The sequence below is a fragment of the Microtus ochrogaster genome, chromosome 16 (genome assembly GCF_000317375.1).
Source record: "Microtus ochrogaster isolate Prairie Vole_2 chromosome 16, MicOch1.0, whole genome shotgun sequence".
Taxonomy (NCBI): Eukaryota; Metazoa; Chordata; class Mammalia; order Rodentia; family Cricetidae; genus Microtus; species Microtus ochrogaster.
The window spans coordinates 15,936,786-15,958,028 of record NC_022018.1 but is presented as its reverse complement, the minus strand read 5'-3'; the positions used below and the strand labels follow the sequence as shown (position 1 = coordinate 15,958,028).

Below are 21,243 nucleotides of genomic sequence, written 5' to 3'. Positions count from 1 at the left end.
ATGAGAGAGACTGTGTGTATATGAGACTGTGTATGTGAGAGAGAGAGAGAGAGAGAGAGAGAGAGAGAGAGAGAGAGAGAAATTACTTGAATCAGCTTTTACGTGTTCCATTTCATAAGTTTGGGATCTAGAGAGATGACTCAGCAGTTACAAGTGCTTGCTGTTCTTCTAGGATCTAAGTTTGGTACCCAACACCACCGACTGGCTCACAACATGCACCTTCCTATTCCAGGGCAAACAACACCCTTCTCTGGCTTTCATGATTTCTTGTGAACAAACATAAGGCAGACAGCTGAACACACTCACAAATGAATAAATAAAGATCAATAGTTATTGGTTTAACTAAACCTATTGAATGTGAATGTTGCTCTGGTCCTGGGGCCACCCAAGGGATGAGCTACTCAAATCTCTCTCATTGTGGGACTTACTTTAAAATATTTCCTTAAACAAATAGTTGTTAATACCAAGTAGGCATAAGTACTATGAAGAAAAATAAAGCAGAGTGGGCAGATACAAAGTGGGTCCTAGAGACAAGTTTGCTTAGAGTACTTGGGAACACCTCTTCAAGGGATGGATTGAGCAGAATCCTGTGTAAAGTAAACTTGTACATACCTGACCACTCCCCTTGAGCTTTTTCAAAATTGCAATAATTAAGCCACATTTAACACTAGAAATCCCATATTTGAGCTCCAAAGAGTATACATTGTTATTTGAACATTTTGCATCCTTCAAATGTTATTTTTAATACATCTAAGTATCTGATGTTACATATTGGTTAGGTTGCTATTATAAAATGCTATCTTAGCTAGATATGGTATAACACATGTTCAGTATCAGCACTTGGGAGACAGGGAAAGGCAGATCTCTGTGACTTCTACACCAGCCAGGCTATATAAAGGGACCCTGTCTCAAAAACTAACTAACTAACTAATAATAATAAAGTATTTAAAATAAGCAGGGGAGATGGCTCAGTAGATAAAGAATTTTCTATGGAAGTATGAGGACCAGTGTTTGGATCCCCAGAACCCACATAAAATTGGGATGCAGTAGCACATATGTGTGATCCCAATGTGTTTACAGTAAGATGGGAGGCAAAGACTAAGAACTCTCAAATGCTCGATGAGCTAGCTAGTCTGAGACACAAAGAAGCAAATAAAAGAACCTATATGTTTATTTAAAAAAAAAAAGTAGAAGATTTGGACCTGACAGCAAAGGTTGTCTACTGACCAACACCCATGTACCATAGCTGCACAGGCTTCTACTCACATACAAACTTGCACTTATACATTATACATACATGCCAAACGCAAATAATAAATAATAAACACTATCATTTGAGGGGAGCTAGGGTCATTATTCCTTTAACTTTTATTGAATACCTATGACATACTAGGCATTGCCTTATAAATACAGACTTTAAGTAAAGAGGTTGCTGAGATAGCTTAGCAGACAGAGGCACGAGCAGAGGCAAAGCATCCCAGGGATCTCATTAAAAGGCTCTAGAGGGACTGGAGAGTGGTTCAGTGATTACGAGCCACTGTTTTTGTTGCTAGGGGACCTGAGTTCAGTTACTATCATGCCCAGTATTCTATCATGGGGATGGAGAGATGCATCAGCCATTAAGAGCAACTGCTGCTCTTGCAGAAGAAGCCAGTTAGGTTCCCTGCCCCACATGATGACTTTACAACCTTCTGCAACTCCAGTTCTGAGGAATATGATGCCCTCTTCTTACCTCATTGGGTACCAGGCATGCATGTGGTGCACATACATACATGCAGGAAAATACTTAAACATGTAAAAAAAATTTAGGTCTTACTATGTTATCTGTAATTGACCAGGAACTCAATATGTGGACCAGGCCAGTGTTGAACTCAAGAAATCTATTTCTTCCAAGTGCTGGAAATAAAGGCATACAGCACCAGGTCCAGGCAAAAATAAATATTTTTATAAATGTTGAAAAATAAGCATATCTGCTTAAAGCATATTTGAGGCTAAAAATTCTAACTTAGTAGGGAAGAAAATAGACAAAATTAGAAAATGTATGAAACTTAAGATTCCTTTTTTCTGGCTACACTGGTAATAACAATACTTTTAAAAAATGAAAGTTTCAAATACAAAAACATATCAGAAAAATCATCCACCATGACCAAGTAGGCTTCATTCCAGAGATTTAAGAATAGTTCAACAAGGGCTGGAGAGATGGCTCAGTGGTTAAGAGCATTGCCTGCTCTTCCAGAGGTCCTGAGTTCAATTCCCAGCAACTACATGGTGGCTCACAACCATCTGTGATGAGGTCTGGTGCCCTCTTCTGGCCTTCACGCATACACACAGACAGAATATTGTATACATAATAAATAAATAAATATTTAAAAAAAAAAGAATAGTTCAACATAAAAAAATCTATCAATGTAATACACCATATAAACCAACTGAAATAAAAAAAACACATGATCGGGGGCTGGAGAGATGGCTCAGAGGTTAAGAGCATTGCCTGCACTTCCAAAGGTCCTGAGTTCAATTCCCAGCAACCACATGGTGGCTCACAACCATCTGTGATGAGGTCTGGTGCCCTCTTCTGGCCTTCACGCATACACACAGACAGAATATTGTATACATAATAAATCAATAAATATAAAAAAAACACATGATCATCTCATTAGATGCAGAAAAAAGCCTTTGACAAAATACAACATCCTTTCATGATAAAGGTCTTGGAGAAGCAGGGATACAAGGAACATACCTATACATAATAAAGGCAATATACAGCAAGCCAACAGACAACATCAAACTAAATGGAGAGAAACTCAAAACGATCTACAAATTGGAAAGGAAGAAGTCAAACTTTCACTATTTGCTGATGATATGATAGTATACTTAAGTGACCCCAAAAAATTCCACCAGGAAACTCCTACAACTGAAAAATACCTTCAGTAATATAGTAGGATACAAGATTAACTTAAAAAAAAAAAAACACGGAAGATAAACGGGTTGAAAAAGAAATCAGAGAAACATTACACTGTACATTAGCCACAAATAACATAAAATACCTTGGGGTAGCTCTAACCAAACAAGTGAAAGATTTGTATGACAAGAATTTTAAATCTTTGAAGAAAGAAATCCAAGAAGACATCAGAAAATGGAAAGATATCCCATGCTCATAGATAAATAGGATTAACATAGTAAAAATGGCAATCATACCTAAAGCAATCTACAGATTCATTGCAATGCCTAGCAAAATTCTTCACAGACCTTGAAAAAACAGTACTCAACTTCTTATGGAAAAACAAAAAAACCCAGGATAGCTAAAACAATCCTGTACAATAAAGGAACTTCTAGAGGCATCACAATCCCTGACTTCAAACTCTACTTCAGAGCTACAGTACTGAAAACAGCCTGGTATTTTTGACAGGAAGATCAATGAAATCAAATTGAAGACCCAGATATCAACCCACACACCTATCAACACTTGATTTTTGACAAAGAAGCTAAAATTATAAAATGGAAAAAAGAAAGCATATTCAACAAATAGTGCCGGCATAACTGGATATCAACATGTAGAGGATTGAAAATAGATCCATATCTGTCGCCATGCACAAAACTCAAGTCCAAAAGGATCAAAGACCTCAACATAAAGCCAACCAAACTGAACCCCATAGAAGGGAAAGTGGAAAGTACACTCAAACGCATTGGCACAGGAGACCACTTCCTAAATATAACTCTAGTAGCACAGACACTGAGAGCAAAAATTAATAAATGGGACCTCGTGAAACTGAGAAGCTTCTGTAAAGCAAAGGACATGGTCAACAAGACAAAATGGCAGCCTACAGAATGGGAAAAGATCTTCACCAACCCCACATCGACAGAGGGCTGATTTCCAAAATATACAAAGAACTCAAGAAACTTGACATCAAAAGAAAAAATAATCTAATAAAAATGGGGTACAGACTTAAATAGAGAACTCTCAAAAGGTGAATCTCAAATGACTGAAAAACACTTATGGAAATGTTCAACATCCTTAGCCATCAGAGAAATGCAAATCAAAACAACTCTGAAATTCTTATATCTTACACCTGTCAGAATGGCCAAGATCAAAAACACTGATGACAATGTATGCTGGAGAGAATGTGGGGTAATGGAAACACTCCTCCATTGCTGGTGGGAGTATAGCTGCTTTGGATCAGTATGACGATTTCTCGGAAAATTAGGAGTCAATCTACCTCAAGATCCAGCAATACTACTCTTAGGCATCTATCCAAAGGATGATCAATCACATCACAAAGACATTTGCTCACCTATGTTCACAGCAGCATTATTTGTAATTGCCAGAACCTGGAAACAACCTAGATGCCCTTCAACTGAAGAATGGATAAGGAAAATGTACTACTCAGTGGTAAAAAATAATGACATTTTGAAGTTTGCAGGCAAATGGATGGAACTAGAAAAAACCATACTGAGTGAGCTAACCCAGACCCAGGAGGCAAATATAATATGTCCTCACTCATAAGTGACTTTTAGACATAAAGCAAAGAATAACCAGCCTATTGTCCATGACCCCAAAGAACCTAGACAACAAAGACCCTAAGAGAGAAATACATGGATCTGCCTAGGAAGGAGAAAAAGACAAGATCTCCTGAGTAAATTAGGAGCATGGGAGGTGGGGGGAGGGGGATAAGGGGTTGGGAAAAGATGGAAAGGGAGAGGGTAGGAAGGAAGGGGAGTGGGAAAAATGTATAGCTCAATTAGAAACAATAAATTATTAGAAAAAAATGAAAGTTTCCAAAATCAGGCTCCACTGTTGCTACTGGTTAGATTTTCTTATAACCTTACTTGGGGGGGGGGGGCATATAGTATATAACTATTTTCTGAAATAATTTTTTAACTTTCAAGTCAAGTGTTATGGGGTTGTCTTACATACTGCAGAATATTTAACAGAATAGCTGGTCTCTACTCAACAGATGCTTCCACAGTTATAACACCAAAACAGTAAAAACAGTATCTCAGACAATGCCAATATTCTGTACAGGAAAAAGCCACCCTGGTTGAGAACCATCATACAAAATAACTTTTAAATGTATCTGTTTTTAGGTACTTATTTTAAACAAGTGAAAATTATTTTTGCAACTGTATCCCTTTTTCTATTCTTTTTTCTTTCCCTCCCTACATCCCTCATATTTTTTGCAGACAGTCTCATTATAGCCTAGACTGACCTGAAGTCCCTAACATAGTCTCCTGTTCTTTCTCATCTCCTAAAAGTGCCAGGATTACAGGTGTATGAGACCAAGAAACTCCTATCATCCATGTTGGCCCTGAACTTAAAGCAGTCCTTTTGTTCAGACTCATGCTTGGCTCCTACCAGTCTTTTAGTTTAGAGGAAAAACAATTTATAGGTACATAAGTCTCCTAAATCAAGATTCCCAATATAAACACTCTGTGTAGACATCCTCCAAGATTCTCCTTAAAAGTATATACTTTTTTGGTTTTATTTACTTACTGCCTTGTCACTTCTTAATTTACTAACATTTGTACTGTTGCTTTAAAAGGTAAAGGGTTGGGGCTGGAGAGATGGCTCAGAGGTTAAGAGAGGTCCTGAGTTCAGTTCCCAGCAACCAAGCACAGGGTGGTTCACAATCATCTGTAATGAGATCTGGTGCCCTCTTCTAGCCTGCAGGTATACATGCAGATGGTACACTTTATATATAATAAATAAATCATTTAAAAATAAATTTAAAAAAGGGAAAGGGTTGAAAACTGGACATGGTGGCTCCTCTCTATAATCTCAGCACTTAGGAAGGAGCCTGCAACAGGATTGCTGTGAGTTTAAAGCCGGCTTAGCTCCATAGTTTGAAAAAGAAAAGTGAGGAGTTGGTTGTGGTTGGAGGTGTAGCCTACAGTAGACACTTGCACAGCGAGTGCAAGACCACAGTTCAATCACTGACTGCAAAGGAACCATGAAGGTTAGGGAAAAGGGAGCTTATTTCTAGCAACAAAATATCACGGTTTAGTCAAACAAGTGAACATGTTTTTATTTTAGTAAGAAGTAATTAAAACCAATGGAGCCAGGTATTTTGGTACACACCTGTAATCTCAGTACTCGGAGGCAGAGGCAGGCATAGTTTGAGGCTAACCTGGTCTATACAGAGACCTGTTCCAGGATAGCCAAGACTACATAACAAAACAAAACAATAAGTTGAAGAGTTGGAAATCTTATAAGCAGGAGTGCTGTGATGGAAAGTTCTAGATGTACCTGTAATGCTAGCTAGTAAACTCTAAAGATGTAATAGTGGAACCAAGTAAATCGAAGAATATGGAGAGAATGCGTGAGAAATGTCATCTAGTCAGACCCAAGCCATGGTGGTCCATGCCAGGAAACCCAGCACTTAGAAGACTAAGGAAGAGGACTGTAAAAACTTTCAGCTTGGGGCTGGAGGGATGGCTCAGTGGTTAAGAGCATTGCCTGCTCTTCCAGAGGTTCTGAGTTCAATTCCCAGCAACCACATGGTAGCTCACAACCATCTGAAATGAGGTCTGGTACCTTCTTCTGGCCTGCAGACATACACACAGACAGAATATTGTATACATAATAAATAAATATTTAAAAAAAAAACTTTCAGCTTGGGCTACACAGTGAGTTCCAGGATAGCCTGGGCTACTGAGACCTTATCTCAGACACATAAACAAGAAGACCAAAAACAAAGGGACAGTAAGTTAAATATATAGCCAATCATCACCAGTGTATATGTGGAATCAGCATGAAGGAAGATAAGTACTCAAAGCAAAGAGTAAAAGATGAACTTTCTGGGGCTTAAAGACTGCCATGTGACAGGTGTGTGAGAGGTGAAATGAGAACTGGAGCATTAGTCAGATGAGCTCCAACGGTAGTGAAGAAGTAAGCCAAACTGTCTGCAAATGAGGGAGCGTGAGAAGATGATGGCATCAAGAAAGATCCACTTCCTTCCTCTGCCCCCTCCCCCACACTAGAAACATGAAGGCTGTACCAGAGAAGGAAAAGGAGGTTCGTGTTGTGGCCAGAAACCCTTCAAAAAACGTGAAGGGATTTTGCAGAGTTGAAGGAGAAGCACCTTTGGAAGAAGACTGCTCTGAAGTCACTGCGAAGGACCCAGAGAAAGCTCATCTATGAAAAGACAAAGCACTATCACAAGGAGTGGAGAGAGATTCGCATGGCCAGGATGGCAAGGCAAGCTGGGAACTTCTATGTGCCAGCAGAACCGAAGCTGGCACTTGTCATCAGAATGCGAGGTATCAGGGATGTAAAGCCCAAAGGTGTGCAGTGTTGCAGCTTCTCCGTCCTCTGCAGATCTTCAGCGGCACCTTTGTTAAGCTCAACAAGGCTTCAGTTAACATGCTGAGGCTTGTGGAACCATATATTGCAAGGGGGTACCCCAATCTGAAGTCAGTAAATGAGCTCATCTACAAATGTGGCTATAGTAAAATTAATAAGAGAATTGCCTTGACAGATAATTCCTTGATTGCTCGATCTCTTGGTAAATACAGCATCATCTGCATGGAGGATCTAATTCATGAGATCTATACAGTTGGAAAAATGCTTCAAAGAAGCAAATAACTTCCTGTGGCCCTTCAAATTATCTTCACGAGTGGAGTGAAGAAAAAGACAACTCATTTTGTGGAAGACAAGATAAACAGGCTTATTAGACGGATGAACTAAGGTGTTGTCCATGGTATTTTTGTAATATGGTCAGTTAATAACAGTCACAGCTTGGCAAACTGAAAAAAAAAAGAAAGATCCACTTATACTTAGGTCATTTTTTCACTCGCTAGACAAATAGAAACCAGGCACCTATAATATACCAGGTGATATGTGATATGCAAAATGATACAGTGTAAAATATGTAGTCTAACAGGGAGACAAACATTAAACAAAGCACTAATATTTGGTATAATAGAGTAGGGCAAGATACAGAAAGACATTGCCTTTTTAATTCCTGAAAGCAACTTTTAAATGATGGTGTCCTAATATTGGTTTTTTTCTTTCACATATTTCCCCTTAAGAACTGAAACACCATCCTCTCTTCAGTGAAGTGGACTGGGAAAATCTGCAACATCAAACAATGCCTTTCGTACCACAGCCAGATGATGAAACAGATACATCCTATTTTGAAGCCAGGAATACTGCTCAGCATCTGACCATATCTGGGTTTAGTCTGTAGAACATACATATCATTTTGATCTAATCTTGTAATATAGAATTAAGTTTTGCAATATTATGTTCAATACTAGATTGACTTAACAGGAGAGAAGTCACTATCGTGCCTAGGCTAATGAACTTTCAATTAATGAATACAACAGCTTTTACAAAATTAAAATACTATGCAAAATATATGTAATTTATCTTTACCATAAACTGGATATAAATCATTACAGCTTTTTTCATCTTATTGTCTTATTTATTAGCTGCACTTTATGAAGACTAACGTATCAATAAATTAAAACACTACTACTCAATACAGAGGGAATGAGCCATAAGCTTCTATGCAGATTTCATTGTTTTGTTCACTTCGGTGTTAATATCAAACAAATAAAAAACGACTATTTCATTTCAATTTATTTGTACATGGTTGCCTGCAAAACTGTGGTCTCAAGACAGTCTTACAAGACAATACATGACTGTCAAAATCAGACATTGAGCCAGACATGCAAGCCAGAAGCCCCCATATTCAGGAGACAGATGCAAGACAGAAGTATGACTGCAATTTCAAAACTAAGGCCAGCCTGCTCTGTCTCTGAGCTGGAGGCCATTCAGGACTGTATAGTGAGACCCTGTCTTGTAAAACTTTAAAAAAAATATTAGTAGTGTAACTTTGCAGAGTGCAGCCTATTCAAAAGAACTAAGATTTTAAGGGTTTAGCTTACCTTCCTAGTGATAGAATTTTGCTACCTGACTGCTTTTGGTGCTTTCTTCTACAATTCCTGTTTAAGAGTTCTGGAAAGGTTGGGTGTGACACTTTAAGCAATTTTTAGTACCTTGTTCAGTTTTATCAGAGAAAAATAGTAATAATCTACTTTTGTTTAATAGCTGTAACTAATGATTGTCAGCATCACTCTTTTTGAAGAATACTAAGAATCAGCTAAACTAATTGAGACTTTTAGCATTTCCCTAGAAGAATGAAATTACGATTTAAATGTACCATAGGTAGGTTTTGTTAATAACCTTTTGCACACTGACTTTAGAGTTTCTAATTTCCTTTACCACCTAGTCACAGCTCAGCTATAATGTAGTTTGCAAAGATGAGACAAGCCTAGATCTATAACAATAAAAGACAGCATAATTGGTGCTGGGTATTGAATCCTTGGGCTAAAGGTTTTACTCTGCCTATTTTATAATGACTACTTAATTTTCCAGTCGCCCTTTTAAATAAAGATATTCAAAATAGTTACTACAACTACATTTAAAGTGAGTCACACTTTTCAGGTGACAGCATATTCTACAGGCTATTTACTCAATCTGTAGTCCTTTTATAGTGTTTTCAAGTAGTAGAAAAAAAAGCGTTTGGAATCTAAACCTGGTTAAACAATTGTGCTGCCACGGACAGGTTAATATTGAGCACTAATATATTGGCGATTGATATAATTACTTTGGAGGCTGAAGGTAGAGAATACTTACCTAGTATGCATAGGACCTTGGCTTCAAGCTCCAGTAACATACATACTAATTACTTTGTAGAATTAGAATAAGTAGAGTCAGATTAACAAACTAGGGGTCCAAGGAAGTCTGGCCTCTAAGAACTCTGGATCCCAGTTAGTTAAAAATGAGTCTGCAGAAGCAAACCGCTAATGGCTTCTTAAAGCAAATCACTGGACAGTTGGTTACAGTAAAAATTTAATTCTGCTGTGGACTGTTGAGAGGTCCTGACCTCCTTGGGACTACATGAATAAAGCACTGGACTAGACAAAAAAGTATGTCAACAGATGGATGAATAAACATAGGGATACATTTATTAAAGCAAACAATATATTATATGTAAGTACACAGAAGAGAAACATTTCTTTCCATAAATGCATTTTTTATAAAACGTTTTTTCTACTTTTTGGTTCTCATAAATTGGCCTGTTTTCATAGTAGTTGGTGGTGTTTTTCATTGACAGTGAGTCATAAACACTTTGCACATTTATGTTTTATTTTGCCTGTCTGTACAGAATGTAAAGAATAAAAAATAATAAAAGAATTATTTCTTCTTTCACAATTATTTAACCTAAGGTCCCAGCAGTGTTGTTTCTGTTGGTCGTGTGATGGATTCAGTGAGAATGGCCCCCATAGGCGCACGTTTGAGTAATTGGTCCCTGGTTGGTGGAACTGTTTGGGAAGGATGGGGTGAGCACTGCTCTCTGCCCCTACTTGTGGTTAAGATATGAATGCTCAGATGCTGCCTGCTACCTCTGCTCTGCCATCATGAACTCTGCCCCTCGGAAACCATAAGCCCCAAATAAAGTGTTTTTTAATAAGTTATCTTGGTCATATTATCTTAATCACAGCAATAGAAAAGTAACTAATTCAGATCATCTATTTATTCAACTGACTAAATGAGATATACATAAATGAGTATTTAAAACACTCTGGCTGGATGGTAGTGGCACACACCTTTAATTCCAGCCTTCAGGAGACAGAAGCAGGTCTGTGAGTTCAAGGCCAGCCTGGTCTACAGAGTGAGTTCCAGGACAGACTCAAAAGCTACAAAAAAAAATCCTGTCTTGAAAAGCCAAAAGAGTAAAAAATGAAAAAAATCAAACATTCTGGAAAATAAAAACTAGGGCCAGCAAGAAGGTTCAGTAAGTAAAGGCACTTGCCACCAATCCTGACCACAGTCAGTCTCCAGGAACCACACAATGGGAGGACTGCAAGGCACTTGCCATCAAGCCTGACTACGGTCAGTCTCCAGGAACCACACAGTGGGTGGAGATAATTGCAAACTATTTACTGACCTCCATATGTTTGTTGTGGCATGGACACATGCATTCTGAAAAACACTAAAACCTAAAGCATTACAAAATTGGACTTAATTCTAGTAGAGAAGACAGGGGCTGGGCTGGAGAGATGGCTCAGCCGTTAAAGGCTAGGCTCACAACCAAAAATAGAAGACAGGGGCCTTATCTTAGAGTTTCTATGGATGTGATGAATCAAAAAGCAAGTTAGAGAGGAAAGGGCTTATTTGGCTTACACTTCCATATCACTGTTGATCATCAAAGGAAGTCAGGACAGGAACTCAAACAGAGCAGGAACCTGGGGCAGGAACTAATATAGAGACCATGGAGGGGTGCTACTTACTGGCTTGTTTAGCATGGCTTGTTCAGCCTGCTTTCTTACAGAATCCAGAACCACCAGTCTAAGGATGGCACCATCCACAATGGGCTGGGCCATCTCCCATCCATTGCTAATTTATAAAATGCCCTACAGCCAGATCTTATGGAGGTATTTTCTCAGTTGAGGTTCCCTCCTTTCAGATAACTAGCTAGTGTCAAGTTGACATAAAATTAGCCAACACAGCTCTGAGTAGAAAATTACAATTTGCTATCACAGACATGTCATAGGCAGCTACAGTCATCTAAATCCTGCCACCAGATAATGTAATGGTAATTATTGGTAAGTTGTAATGGTATTTATTGAGAATAAATGATTTATCATCTAAATTTACACCTGTCAATAAGCTTACATTCAGACTCTTGTTAAAGAGAAACTGAAACGGAGCTAAATGATTTTGGTTGTTCCCCACAGAAATCAATCTGAAAAAATGTCCCCCCAAATATGCCTCTCTCACATATACATTGTTTGGGCTAAAGGCAATTTGAAACAGAAACACTAGGAACTCATCCCTCCCCTGCATTCAAGTAGGTATAAATTCTCCTTCACTGGAGACTCGGCTACTGTGAGCCAGAGCACCAGAGGAATCAAAACAAACATTACTCTACACCTTTACATCCCAAGCTTCATATCTATGAAAATTAAAATGACTTTTCTGTGTCCTTTGTTGGCAGCAGCAAGAGGACTGCTTCCAGGCTGAGGCCAATCTGAGCTACAGAGTAAAACCCTACCTCTTTTTAAACTATTACTAGTATCCTCAGATGACAAATGAGTTAAACTGCATTCACTTCTGAAATTTCTATCAAATTACACATAATATGGCTTTATTTAGTCTCGTGAATTTCTTCTCTGCATGGCTCTGGGAACTGATGGGGACCTCACATGCTTGTGCTGTGGAGAGCTGCTATCTCCTGCCTGTTACTCAGGATTACTTCATAGCAACTCCTTTTGCTCTCACTTCAGTTCTGTACACAATCAATACAGTTAACCAGTAATAAGAAAGTAGTTCATTTCTCATTAACCTTTTATTTAACTTAGTTTTACAATAAACAGAAAAGCTGATCATTAAAAAAATACCATAGCTGTCAATTTTTAAAATGAGGTTTATGTTTTAAAGCATTACCATTATATCCTATAATTACATCAATTATATACAAGGGCTGTGTGCAAAGTGCTTTTCAAGCTATAAAGTAATTCCGATCTATGATACAAATGGTTGCCCTTAGGAGTTCGTTACCTTGACTACTTGCAATGAATCACAACTTGTTACAGCCTTGATTTGCATTTTATTTATATAAGAAAAAAGCCATCATTTTATGATACCAACATGTCTAATTTAAAAAAAATAAACTCTTGATCCATACTTTACCTATGATAATTCAGTTATTTCCTTTTTTTCCTTCTAAATAAGTAGAAGGTAGATTTGGGTCTGTTTGTTTCATATCTTAAGCAAATACTAGTAGTTCTTTTCAACCAAGATGTGGTACACAATTTTAAAAAAAAATTGAGAAATCTGGAACAAGCAAATAATGTTCTCATACTTTTTTCTTCAAAGAACAACCCTATACACTAGAGAAGGATTCTTTTGCTCGTACTGAAAATGTCCAATACCTAATGCTAATCCCCCCAACATCCCATATCAAGAATGCATTAATTTTTTTACTATACAAAGCTAGTCAGGTGGTACATGCCTGTGGTCCCAGAAACTGGAGAAAAGTGGAGACAGGAACATCAGGTGTTCCAGGTCATCTTTAGCTACAGCGTGAACCAGTGTTGAGCAAGAGCTACTGAGACTATCTCAAAAGGGAAAAAAAGAAGGGGGAATTTGCTATAAAGTTTGTAAATTGCATCTTCAAAGCATAAGATGTATAAGCACAGGTTTTGGGAAATACACAAAAAGGATTATTTTCGGTCTTCCTTCATTTTGATCTAAAGGACAGAAGAAACTTAGGTTTCATTAGTCAGGCATCCCTTAATTATGTGGACAAAGATGGCGTGTATATTTAGTCCTTCTAATACCTTGTGACGTGCACCCCAAAGGAAAACCTGAGGCACTAAGAGGTTAAGAATCCAGACTGGAGTTTACCACTTGAAGAAAAAAAAAAGATTTTCATGCGTTTGCTCCTTAGTAAAAACAGTATAAATAAGTTTTCATTTTATTGCAAAGCACCCTATGAAGCAGACATTGGATATCCTCACAAAAAAAAAAAAAAGTGTGTATGATTGAATTAAAAATCTGATGACTTCTCTGTGTCAGCCTAGAATATACTTTTCCACATCCATTGGGCCTATTCTTCATCCCCTCATCAAGTTAAGTCTGTTCAGTGACTCAGTTCTGAGACAACGGCCACAGTACAAAGGACAAGGATTTTCTGAACTGGGCAGACCACAAAGAATGCGGAGGACTCTTCCATCAGCTTGCGGCTACCTGTGGACAGTTCAGTGGCTGAGACAAAATTGATTTGACCTCATTTAAATCCACTTGTGTTGTATTCTTTCTTGTGTTTAATTTAGAAAAGTAAATATTATAAATCTTATAATCATAACAGTGCCTTAGAAAAGCAGCTTATATTTCTTATGAGAAAAAATCAGGTAAACATGTTACTAAACGATAATAAATTAATGTCCGTCAAGCTCAAAAAGAGTAAGTCTACATATGCTACTTAAAACCTAGTTGAGATTGATTGTTCAAGTATCAGCAATATTAGTCCTTAAAATGTTACCATTTGTGTAGTGCAAAGAATACATATGTATATAAACAAACTATCGGAGAAAAGAAATATAATCATCACAAACTGAGATTTTCTTGTGAAATCCACAATCCATTTCATTTCTTAGGTCATCCAGGGCCAATCTTCTTTAGTAAAATGCCATTTTCTTCAGTTTAGTTTTCTTTAAAAAGAAAGTAAAAACCAATCATGTAAGTATAAATGAATATCAAGCACATTCATACCAAAAAGATTTTTGTGAGCACACAGCATTCAAACTCAAGATAAAACTACAAATGATCATTATCATTACTCAGCTTGGCAGGAAAGATAGAACCACGGGTGCCAAAATTATCAGACAGTTTTCTGTGTATTGGTTCATTTACTGCTAGTGCTGGGGACTACTTTCATGTGCTAGTATACCAAGCTATTATATAAGAGCGTGCAAGCAGTTTTTAATAAATAATTTTCATTTTATATCTCTCATTTTACCTTCTAATTCTCATACTTTTCTAACTGGCTACTATACACTTAATAGTTGGGAGGATTAATTCATATTTTCATTTTCATAAAATTACATATCTTATTTTATCATATTTGGTTGTTTTCTCTCAGAAGCCCTGTTGTTTCCTAATGACAGACAGGAAGAAAATATTTCTAGAGGGGAAAGGAAGAGGGGAAGTACTGAGAGGAACAGAAGAAAGGAAAATTATAATCAGGATATATTATATGAAAATACAATCTATTTTCAATAAAATAAAAATTAGGCCAGCAGTGGTTGAACATGCCATTAATCCCAGCACTCGGGAGGCAGATCTATGGGATCTCCATGAGTTCAAGGCCAGCCTGGCCTATAGAGCTAGTTCCAAGGCAGCTAGGGCTGTAACACTGAGAAACCCTGTCTTGAAAAACCAAATAAACAAATAGAATTAGAAAAATTGCCGGATTAAAATTAAGATATCTAATCTACCTGGTTCTACCTCCAACCCAGTACTATCAGCCACATACACAACCAAACTATGTTTAAACCTGTCTCACTAAAACACGCTGTTCTGAAGAATTTGCAATTGGAAAGATCACTTAACAGTGAAAAACTCAACAATAAAGCAGAAAATTTATTGTTTCTCCATCTCTGAATAACAAAAAGGGATACTTAGAAGAAATAGTGAACCTCCTTTACTAGATGTCTGGCAGCAATGAAGTACTAAAGTAAATGAATTCCTGAAGTAATTTTACAAAAGCAGTTCAATTTTCAAAGGGGTGTGATGGCACAAACCTATAACCCCAGCACTCGGGAGGCCGGATACCACTGCAAGTTCGACACCGGCCTGAGCTCAAGCCAGTCTAAGCAAAGTCTGAAACACAAGCTCAAAGAACAAAGAGGAAAAAGAAATTTAAAAAAAAAAATTTTCCTTAATATTTTTTTAATGGCATTTTTGCCTGCATGTCTGTCTGTGTGAGGGTGTCAGATCTTGTAGTTACAGACAGTTGTGAGCTGCCATTGTGGGTGCTGGGAATTGAACCTGGTCCTCTGAAAGAACATCCAGTGCTCTTAACTGCTGAGCCATCTCTCTAGCGCCCCCCCCATCCAATTTTCTATAACTGCTAAAACAATTTTTCTAGACCAGGCAGTGGTGGTCCACCCCTTTAGTCCCAGCACTCGAGAGGCAGAGGCAGGCGGATGTCTGACTTTGAGGCTAACCTGGTCTACAAACTTAGTTCCAGGACAGCCAGGGCTACACAACACAAAGAAACCCTGTCTCAAAAAAGAAAAAAATTCTTCCTTTTTTGTTTTTGTAAGACAGAGTTTCACTATGTAACTGGCTAGCCTGGAACTCCTGCTCCTCTTGCTTCTACCCCACAAGTGCTGAGATTCTAATGCTTGGATATATCATTTGTTTTTTTAACCTTTCATGATGTAATAAGCTGAATAAGCTGTTTCAATCTTAAGTTAAAAAATAAGTAAATAATTATTATTCTATGCCAAATTTCTCAACTACCTTCATTTTATATATTTTGTGTATATATGTGTGTACGTATTCACATGTATGTGGTGCATGTGTATGTAATAAATGCACAGAAGAAGCCATAAGTCAACATCAGGTGTCAGTCCTCAGAGTAGTGATTCTTAACTTTCCTAATGCTGTGACAGGTTAAGAACATTGCTTTAGAAGCTATTCATGTTTTAGAGCAATGGTCCTCAACCTGTGGGCCAAATCCCTTAAAAGGTCAAATGACCCTTTCATGGGGGTTGCCTAAGACCACTGGAAAACACAAGTATTTACATTATGTTTCATAACAGCAACAAAATTATAGTTATGAAGTAGCAATAAAAGTAATTTTATAGTTGAGGGTCATCACAGCGGGAGGAACTGTATTGAAAGGGCCTCAGCCCTAGGAAGGTCAAGAACCACCATTTTATCACCCTGGACCAGCCTCCTTAGAAGTGATCCTTCACACATGCACAGCCATGCCCCGCTCTGTTTGGTAGTTCTGAAAATCGAACTCAGGTCTCTCGTGCTTGCTGTGCAACTAAGCTATCTGCAAAGCCCTAACCACAGGCTTTCTACAAAATAAACATGAAAAGAAGTTTGGGGGCTGGAACAGTGGTAGACTGTTTGCCTAGTAAGAGGCCCTGGGTTCTACACCTAATATACCCAAATAAAATACAAATAATAAAAAATAAAAGGGAGTTGAAACGCACCTAAAATTTGTAACTATGGTGGAAGTGATTTAAACTAAGGTCTGTATCTGCAAAGAGCATACTTATACACAGTTTTGAAGGGGCAAGTGCTACCAAGACAGTGGCTGCTGCTTCTGAAATTCTATTAACGCTGTTTAGAAATAAATGGTCTTTAAGAGCATCATGTTTCATTAGCCATAAAACTTACAAAGCATATAGTCACTGTCATGTACATAAATTAAAGGTGTACAAATCCATCACATATTCTGTATACAAGTACACAGAAATCCACAGAAACATTTGCCAAGGTAGTTTTAGTCCCTGGATGTTCAGAATGACAATGCATCTATAAAGCAGACCTATCTCCTTGTATCTACTACAAGTTATAAGAGTCCATGAACCATTTCAATTATAGAACTATAGTATTACCTTCTCCTTCTTTGATAATATAAATGCACCAACCACTGGGCAATAAAAGGCCATATAATAGCAAAAGTTAATGCACCAGGAGACATCTCAAATGGCCACCAAGATGGTTTCTGTGAAAACAAAATAAGCTTGTCATTTATCTCTTAAGTACTGCATGGAGAAACTTTAAGACATTTGCTTTGTTTTGTTGTTTTGTTTTTCAAGGCAGGTTTTCTCTGTGTAACAGCCCTGGTTGTCTTGGAACTCACTCTGTAGACCAGGCTGGCCTCGAACTCACAGAGATCCTCCTGCCTCTGCCTCCTGAGTGCTGGGTTTAAAGGCATGAGACACCACAGACAGCTTTCTTAATACATAATTCATAAATATTAAAACTAATAACAATCTTTCCTCTGACAGAATATTCTATGCTCAGTAAGCAGACTTCTAAGACTTAAATAAACATATCCAACTTTTTTATTGTTGGAAATGTTTATTACAGGATAAGGTAAAGCCCTCTCAAGGAAAAAGAGTGTCCAAAGACCAAAGGGACACAGCCCAACACACAGTTTTAGCTTTAAAGCTCTGAAAGGTAGATTTCACATTAAGTAGCTCAAAAACTGTAAATGTATTATAATTTACTTAAAATTCTTACCTGTGAAGAGGAGGGCTGATTACTTGTCTGCAATGATAATTTCGCCTTTAAATACAAATGAAAAGTAACAACATTGAATGAATGAAAAAAGTGTGTAATTTTGGGGGTTTTTCATTTCTATTTTGAGAAAGGGTCTCTAGCCCTAGCCTAAGCTGGCCCTACAACTCCCAATGTAGTTGAACTTGAACTTCTGATCCTTCTTGCGTCCACCTTCCTATTATTGGGAGTACAGGTACGAGTCACCCATGTCATCACACCCCCCCACACACCTTGTATTTATGCAAATATTATCAATACAGATTCTACACTGCTTAACAGAAGACAACAACAGACTAGTAGCTTACCTGTGAAGCAGTTAGTGTTTCCAGTTTATGAAGTCTCTGAAGGACATTCTGCATGTCCTCTTGTAATCTAATGAGCACGAGAGCAATCTGCTCATTGAGGCTGCCTCTGGACCCTCGGTCTGATCCCCAGCGTTCTCCATCACCTCCACTTCCTACTTGCCGACCCTGGGTTCCTTCACTCAAATGTGGAATTCTATGCCCTATTAAGAGAATAAAGTAAGTTACCTATCAATAAAGGGTTCTTTTTTAAATAGAAATAGTGTACTATTCATTTTCCTTCATAATTCCTTGATACATAAATAAACAAAGAAAAGTAAAAGCAACCAGGAAGCACATAAAATAAACCATTAGGAGCCGGGGGAAGGGGTTGCACACCTTTACACCTTCAATCCCAGTACTTGTGAGACAGGTGGATCTCTATGAGTTCGAGGCCAGCCTGGTCTACAGAGTATGTTCCAGGACAGGTTCCAAAGTTACAAAGAAACCCTGTCTCGAAAAACAAACAAACAAAAAAACATTAATGGAATCTATTGTATATTAGGGGAAGAGTGTACATTATTACCAGTGTATGACAATGTTTACACAAGTCATAAGGAAGATTCATGATCAGAGTACATGTTTAAAAACTCTACTGGGTCTGGCGAGACAGCTCAGCTGATCTATAACTTGTTGCTCTTATAGAGGACCTGGGTTTGGTTCCCAGCACCTGCATGGTAACTCCACTCCAAGGGATCTGACACTACCTTCTGAACTCGACAGGCACAAGGCATGCCCATGGGGCACATACAGACATGCCAGTAAACATTCATACAATAAAACAAATCTTTGTATAAAAATTTAAACCTCAAGAACAAGGGCAATGGGTTTTTGATCCTACTGCTTTGAGGGGGCCTGGGCGGTTTGGATGCTCAACTTACTAAACCTGGATGGAGGTGGGCAGTCCTTGGACTTCCCACAGGTCAGGGAACCCTGATGGCTCTTTAAGCTGATGAGGGAGAGGGACTTAATCGGGGGAGGGGGAGGGAAATGGGAGGCGGTGGCGGGGAGGAGGCAGAAATCCTCAATAAATAAATAAATTTAAATAAATAAATAAATAAATAAATAAATAAATAAATAAATATTTAAACCAGGGGGCTGGAGAGATGGCTCAGGGGTTAAGAGCACTTCCAGAGGTCCTGAGTTCAATTCCCAGCAACCACATGGTGGCTCACAACCATCTGTAATGAGATCTGGCGCCCTCTTCTGGCCTGCAGGCACACATATGCAGGCAGAACATTATATATCATAAATCTTTTAAAAGAATTTAAACCCTCTTTACTGTAAAGGTAATTAAAACTGCTTCTAAAAATGTAACTTGTTTTAAACTATTAAAATTTACATTAAAAAACAAAAATTTCTTCTTGGTTTAAAAATTAAAACCCTTTTAAGCTCATAAAAGAGTTTTCTAATTGTAAACTGCATACTTCTTATACATATTAAAAATATCTAACTACTAAGATTTTTCTATATTGCCATTTATTCCTTTTTATATGCACAGATTTAAAAACTGGCTTAACCTCATAATTATGTGCTATCTTTAAATCATATTACAAACATTTATCTCCATCATTGACTCTTATTCCAAGAACACTTACATGCTTTCATAAATCCCTTAATATGAAGCATGAAGTAACTAACCAACCATTCTACACATCTGACTAAAGTGATTATGAATTTCTGCTAATATAAAAACCAGGTATGGTGGCACATGCTTGTAATCCTAGCACTTGGGAGGTAGATGCAGGAGAAGCAGAAGTTCATAATCAGCTTGGGCTACAGAAAGAGTTCAAGGCTAGCCTAGGATAAATGAGACTCTGTCTCAAATATATGACAAAAAACAATTACTTCAAGGCTGGGCATGGTAGTACACTCCTTTAATTGCAGCATTTGGGAGGCAAATGTAGGCAGATGATCCCTGTGAGTTCAAGGCCAGTCTGGTCGAAATAGAAAGTTCTAGAATAGCAGGGTTCTATAAGAAAACCCTGTCTCAAAAAGAAAAAGCCCACAATTATTTTTAAAATTGTCAATTATTCCTGCGTGTATGTATATGATTGAAAGATGTATGGCTGTGTGCATGCCCTGGTGCACGTGTGAAATTCATGAGGCAACGTTCAGGATCAGTTTTCTCTGTGGGTCCAAGGAACTGAATTCAGGTCATCAAGTGTATATTGTAGCAAGTGATTTTACCATCTCTCAGGCTTCAAAACCAAACTTTTGCTAATGCAAATAATGTTGCAATGAATGTCTTTGTATATCAATTCATCTCTAAATTTTTGTTGTCTCCTATGTTGGTAACTTTCCTGGTTGCTGCAGCAAAGTGCCTGAGCAAAGCAACCTCAGAAAGGAAGGTTTGGTTTTGGCTTCCAGTCAAAGTCAATTCCATCATGGCAGGAATGGTATGTAGCAGGAGCATGGGGCTACTGATCACATTGGTCTCAAGTAGGAAACAGAGCATGATGAACGTGGGTGCTCAGCTCAATTTCCCCTTTGTATTTAATCTAGAACCCCAGTTCAGGAAAGTCTTCCTACCCAACTAACCCCATCTAGACATCACTCACACCAAGAGGCTTGTCTCCTAGGTGACTCAAAATCCTTCCAAGTTAACAACAAATATTAACCATCACACCTCCTTTAGTACAGATTCCAATAATAATAATTATTGGATCAAAAGGTAACAAATTTGTAAAGGTTCTTAGTATTGCCAACTTATTTTTCAGAAGGCTAACAAGAGGTTTTTTATTGTTTTTCTTGTGTTTGTTCTCTCCCTCCACTACCCCGTGAGAGTGTGTGTGTGTGAGTGTGTGTGTGTGTGTGTGTGTGTGAGTGTGTGTGTGTGTTGCTGGGGCTTGAGCCTATGTCCTCACATGTACGAGACAAGTACTCGACCCTTAACTACATCTCCAGCACAGCTAAAAATTTTTATTCCTGTGTATTCTTGCAGAAATGGAGTGTTACAGATCTTCCTTCATAACAGAAGTCAAGAGTTTTTTCCTTCTTACCTTTCTAATCCTCTTGGCCAGAAGTATAAGAAGGAGATCAAGTGTGAAATTTGAGTTAATTTGTGCTCTAGATGCAGTT

General features: G+C 38.0%; 2 protein-coding genes and 1 pseudogene across 6 annotated transcripts in view; 2 read left to right on the top strand and 1 right to left on the bottom strand.

The window, feature by feature from the left end:
• The window catches only part of Mastl (microtubule associated serine/threonine kinase like), a 51,241-nt gene extending 40,592 nt beyond the window's left edge, over nucleotides 1-10,649 (top strand). The window contains exon 12 of the mRNA XM_005354764.3: nucleotides 8,029-10,649. Coding sequence (XP_005354821.1) covers nucleotides 8,029-8,186 — 158 coding nt within the window. The 3' untranslated portion in view covers nucleotides 8,187-10,649. The remainder of the gene's footprint in view (nucleotides 1-8,028) is intronic.
• On the top strand, nucleotides 6,983-7,684 carry LOC101992684 (annotated as a pseudogene).
• Nucleotides 10,650-12,345: 1,696 nt separating the features above from the next.
• Nucleotides 12,346-21,243, bottom strand: part of Acbd5 (acyl-CoA binding domain containing 5) — a 34,303-nt gene continuing 25,405 nt past the window's right edge. For all 5 annotated transcript variants that reach the window (XM_013349008.2, XM_026783011.1, XM_026783012.1 and 2 more), the window contains 4 exons: nucleotides 18,127-18,326; nucleotides 17,783-17,827; nucleotides 17,152-17,261; nucleotides 12,346-14,223 (listed from right to left, as the gene is read on the bottom strand). In XM_013349008.2, the coding sequence (XP_013204462.1) occupies nucleotides 14,211-14,223; nucleotides 17,152-17,261; nucleotides 17,783-17,827; nucleotides 18,127-18,326 (368 nt within the window). In that variant the 3' untranslated portion in view covers nucleotides 12,346-14,210. The remainder of the gene's footprint in view (nucleotides 14,224-17,151; nucleotides 17,262-17,782; nucleotides 17,828-18,126; nucleotides 18,327-21,243) is intronic.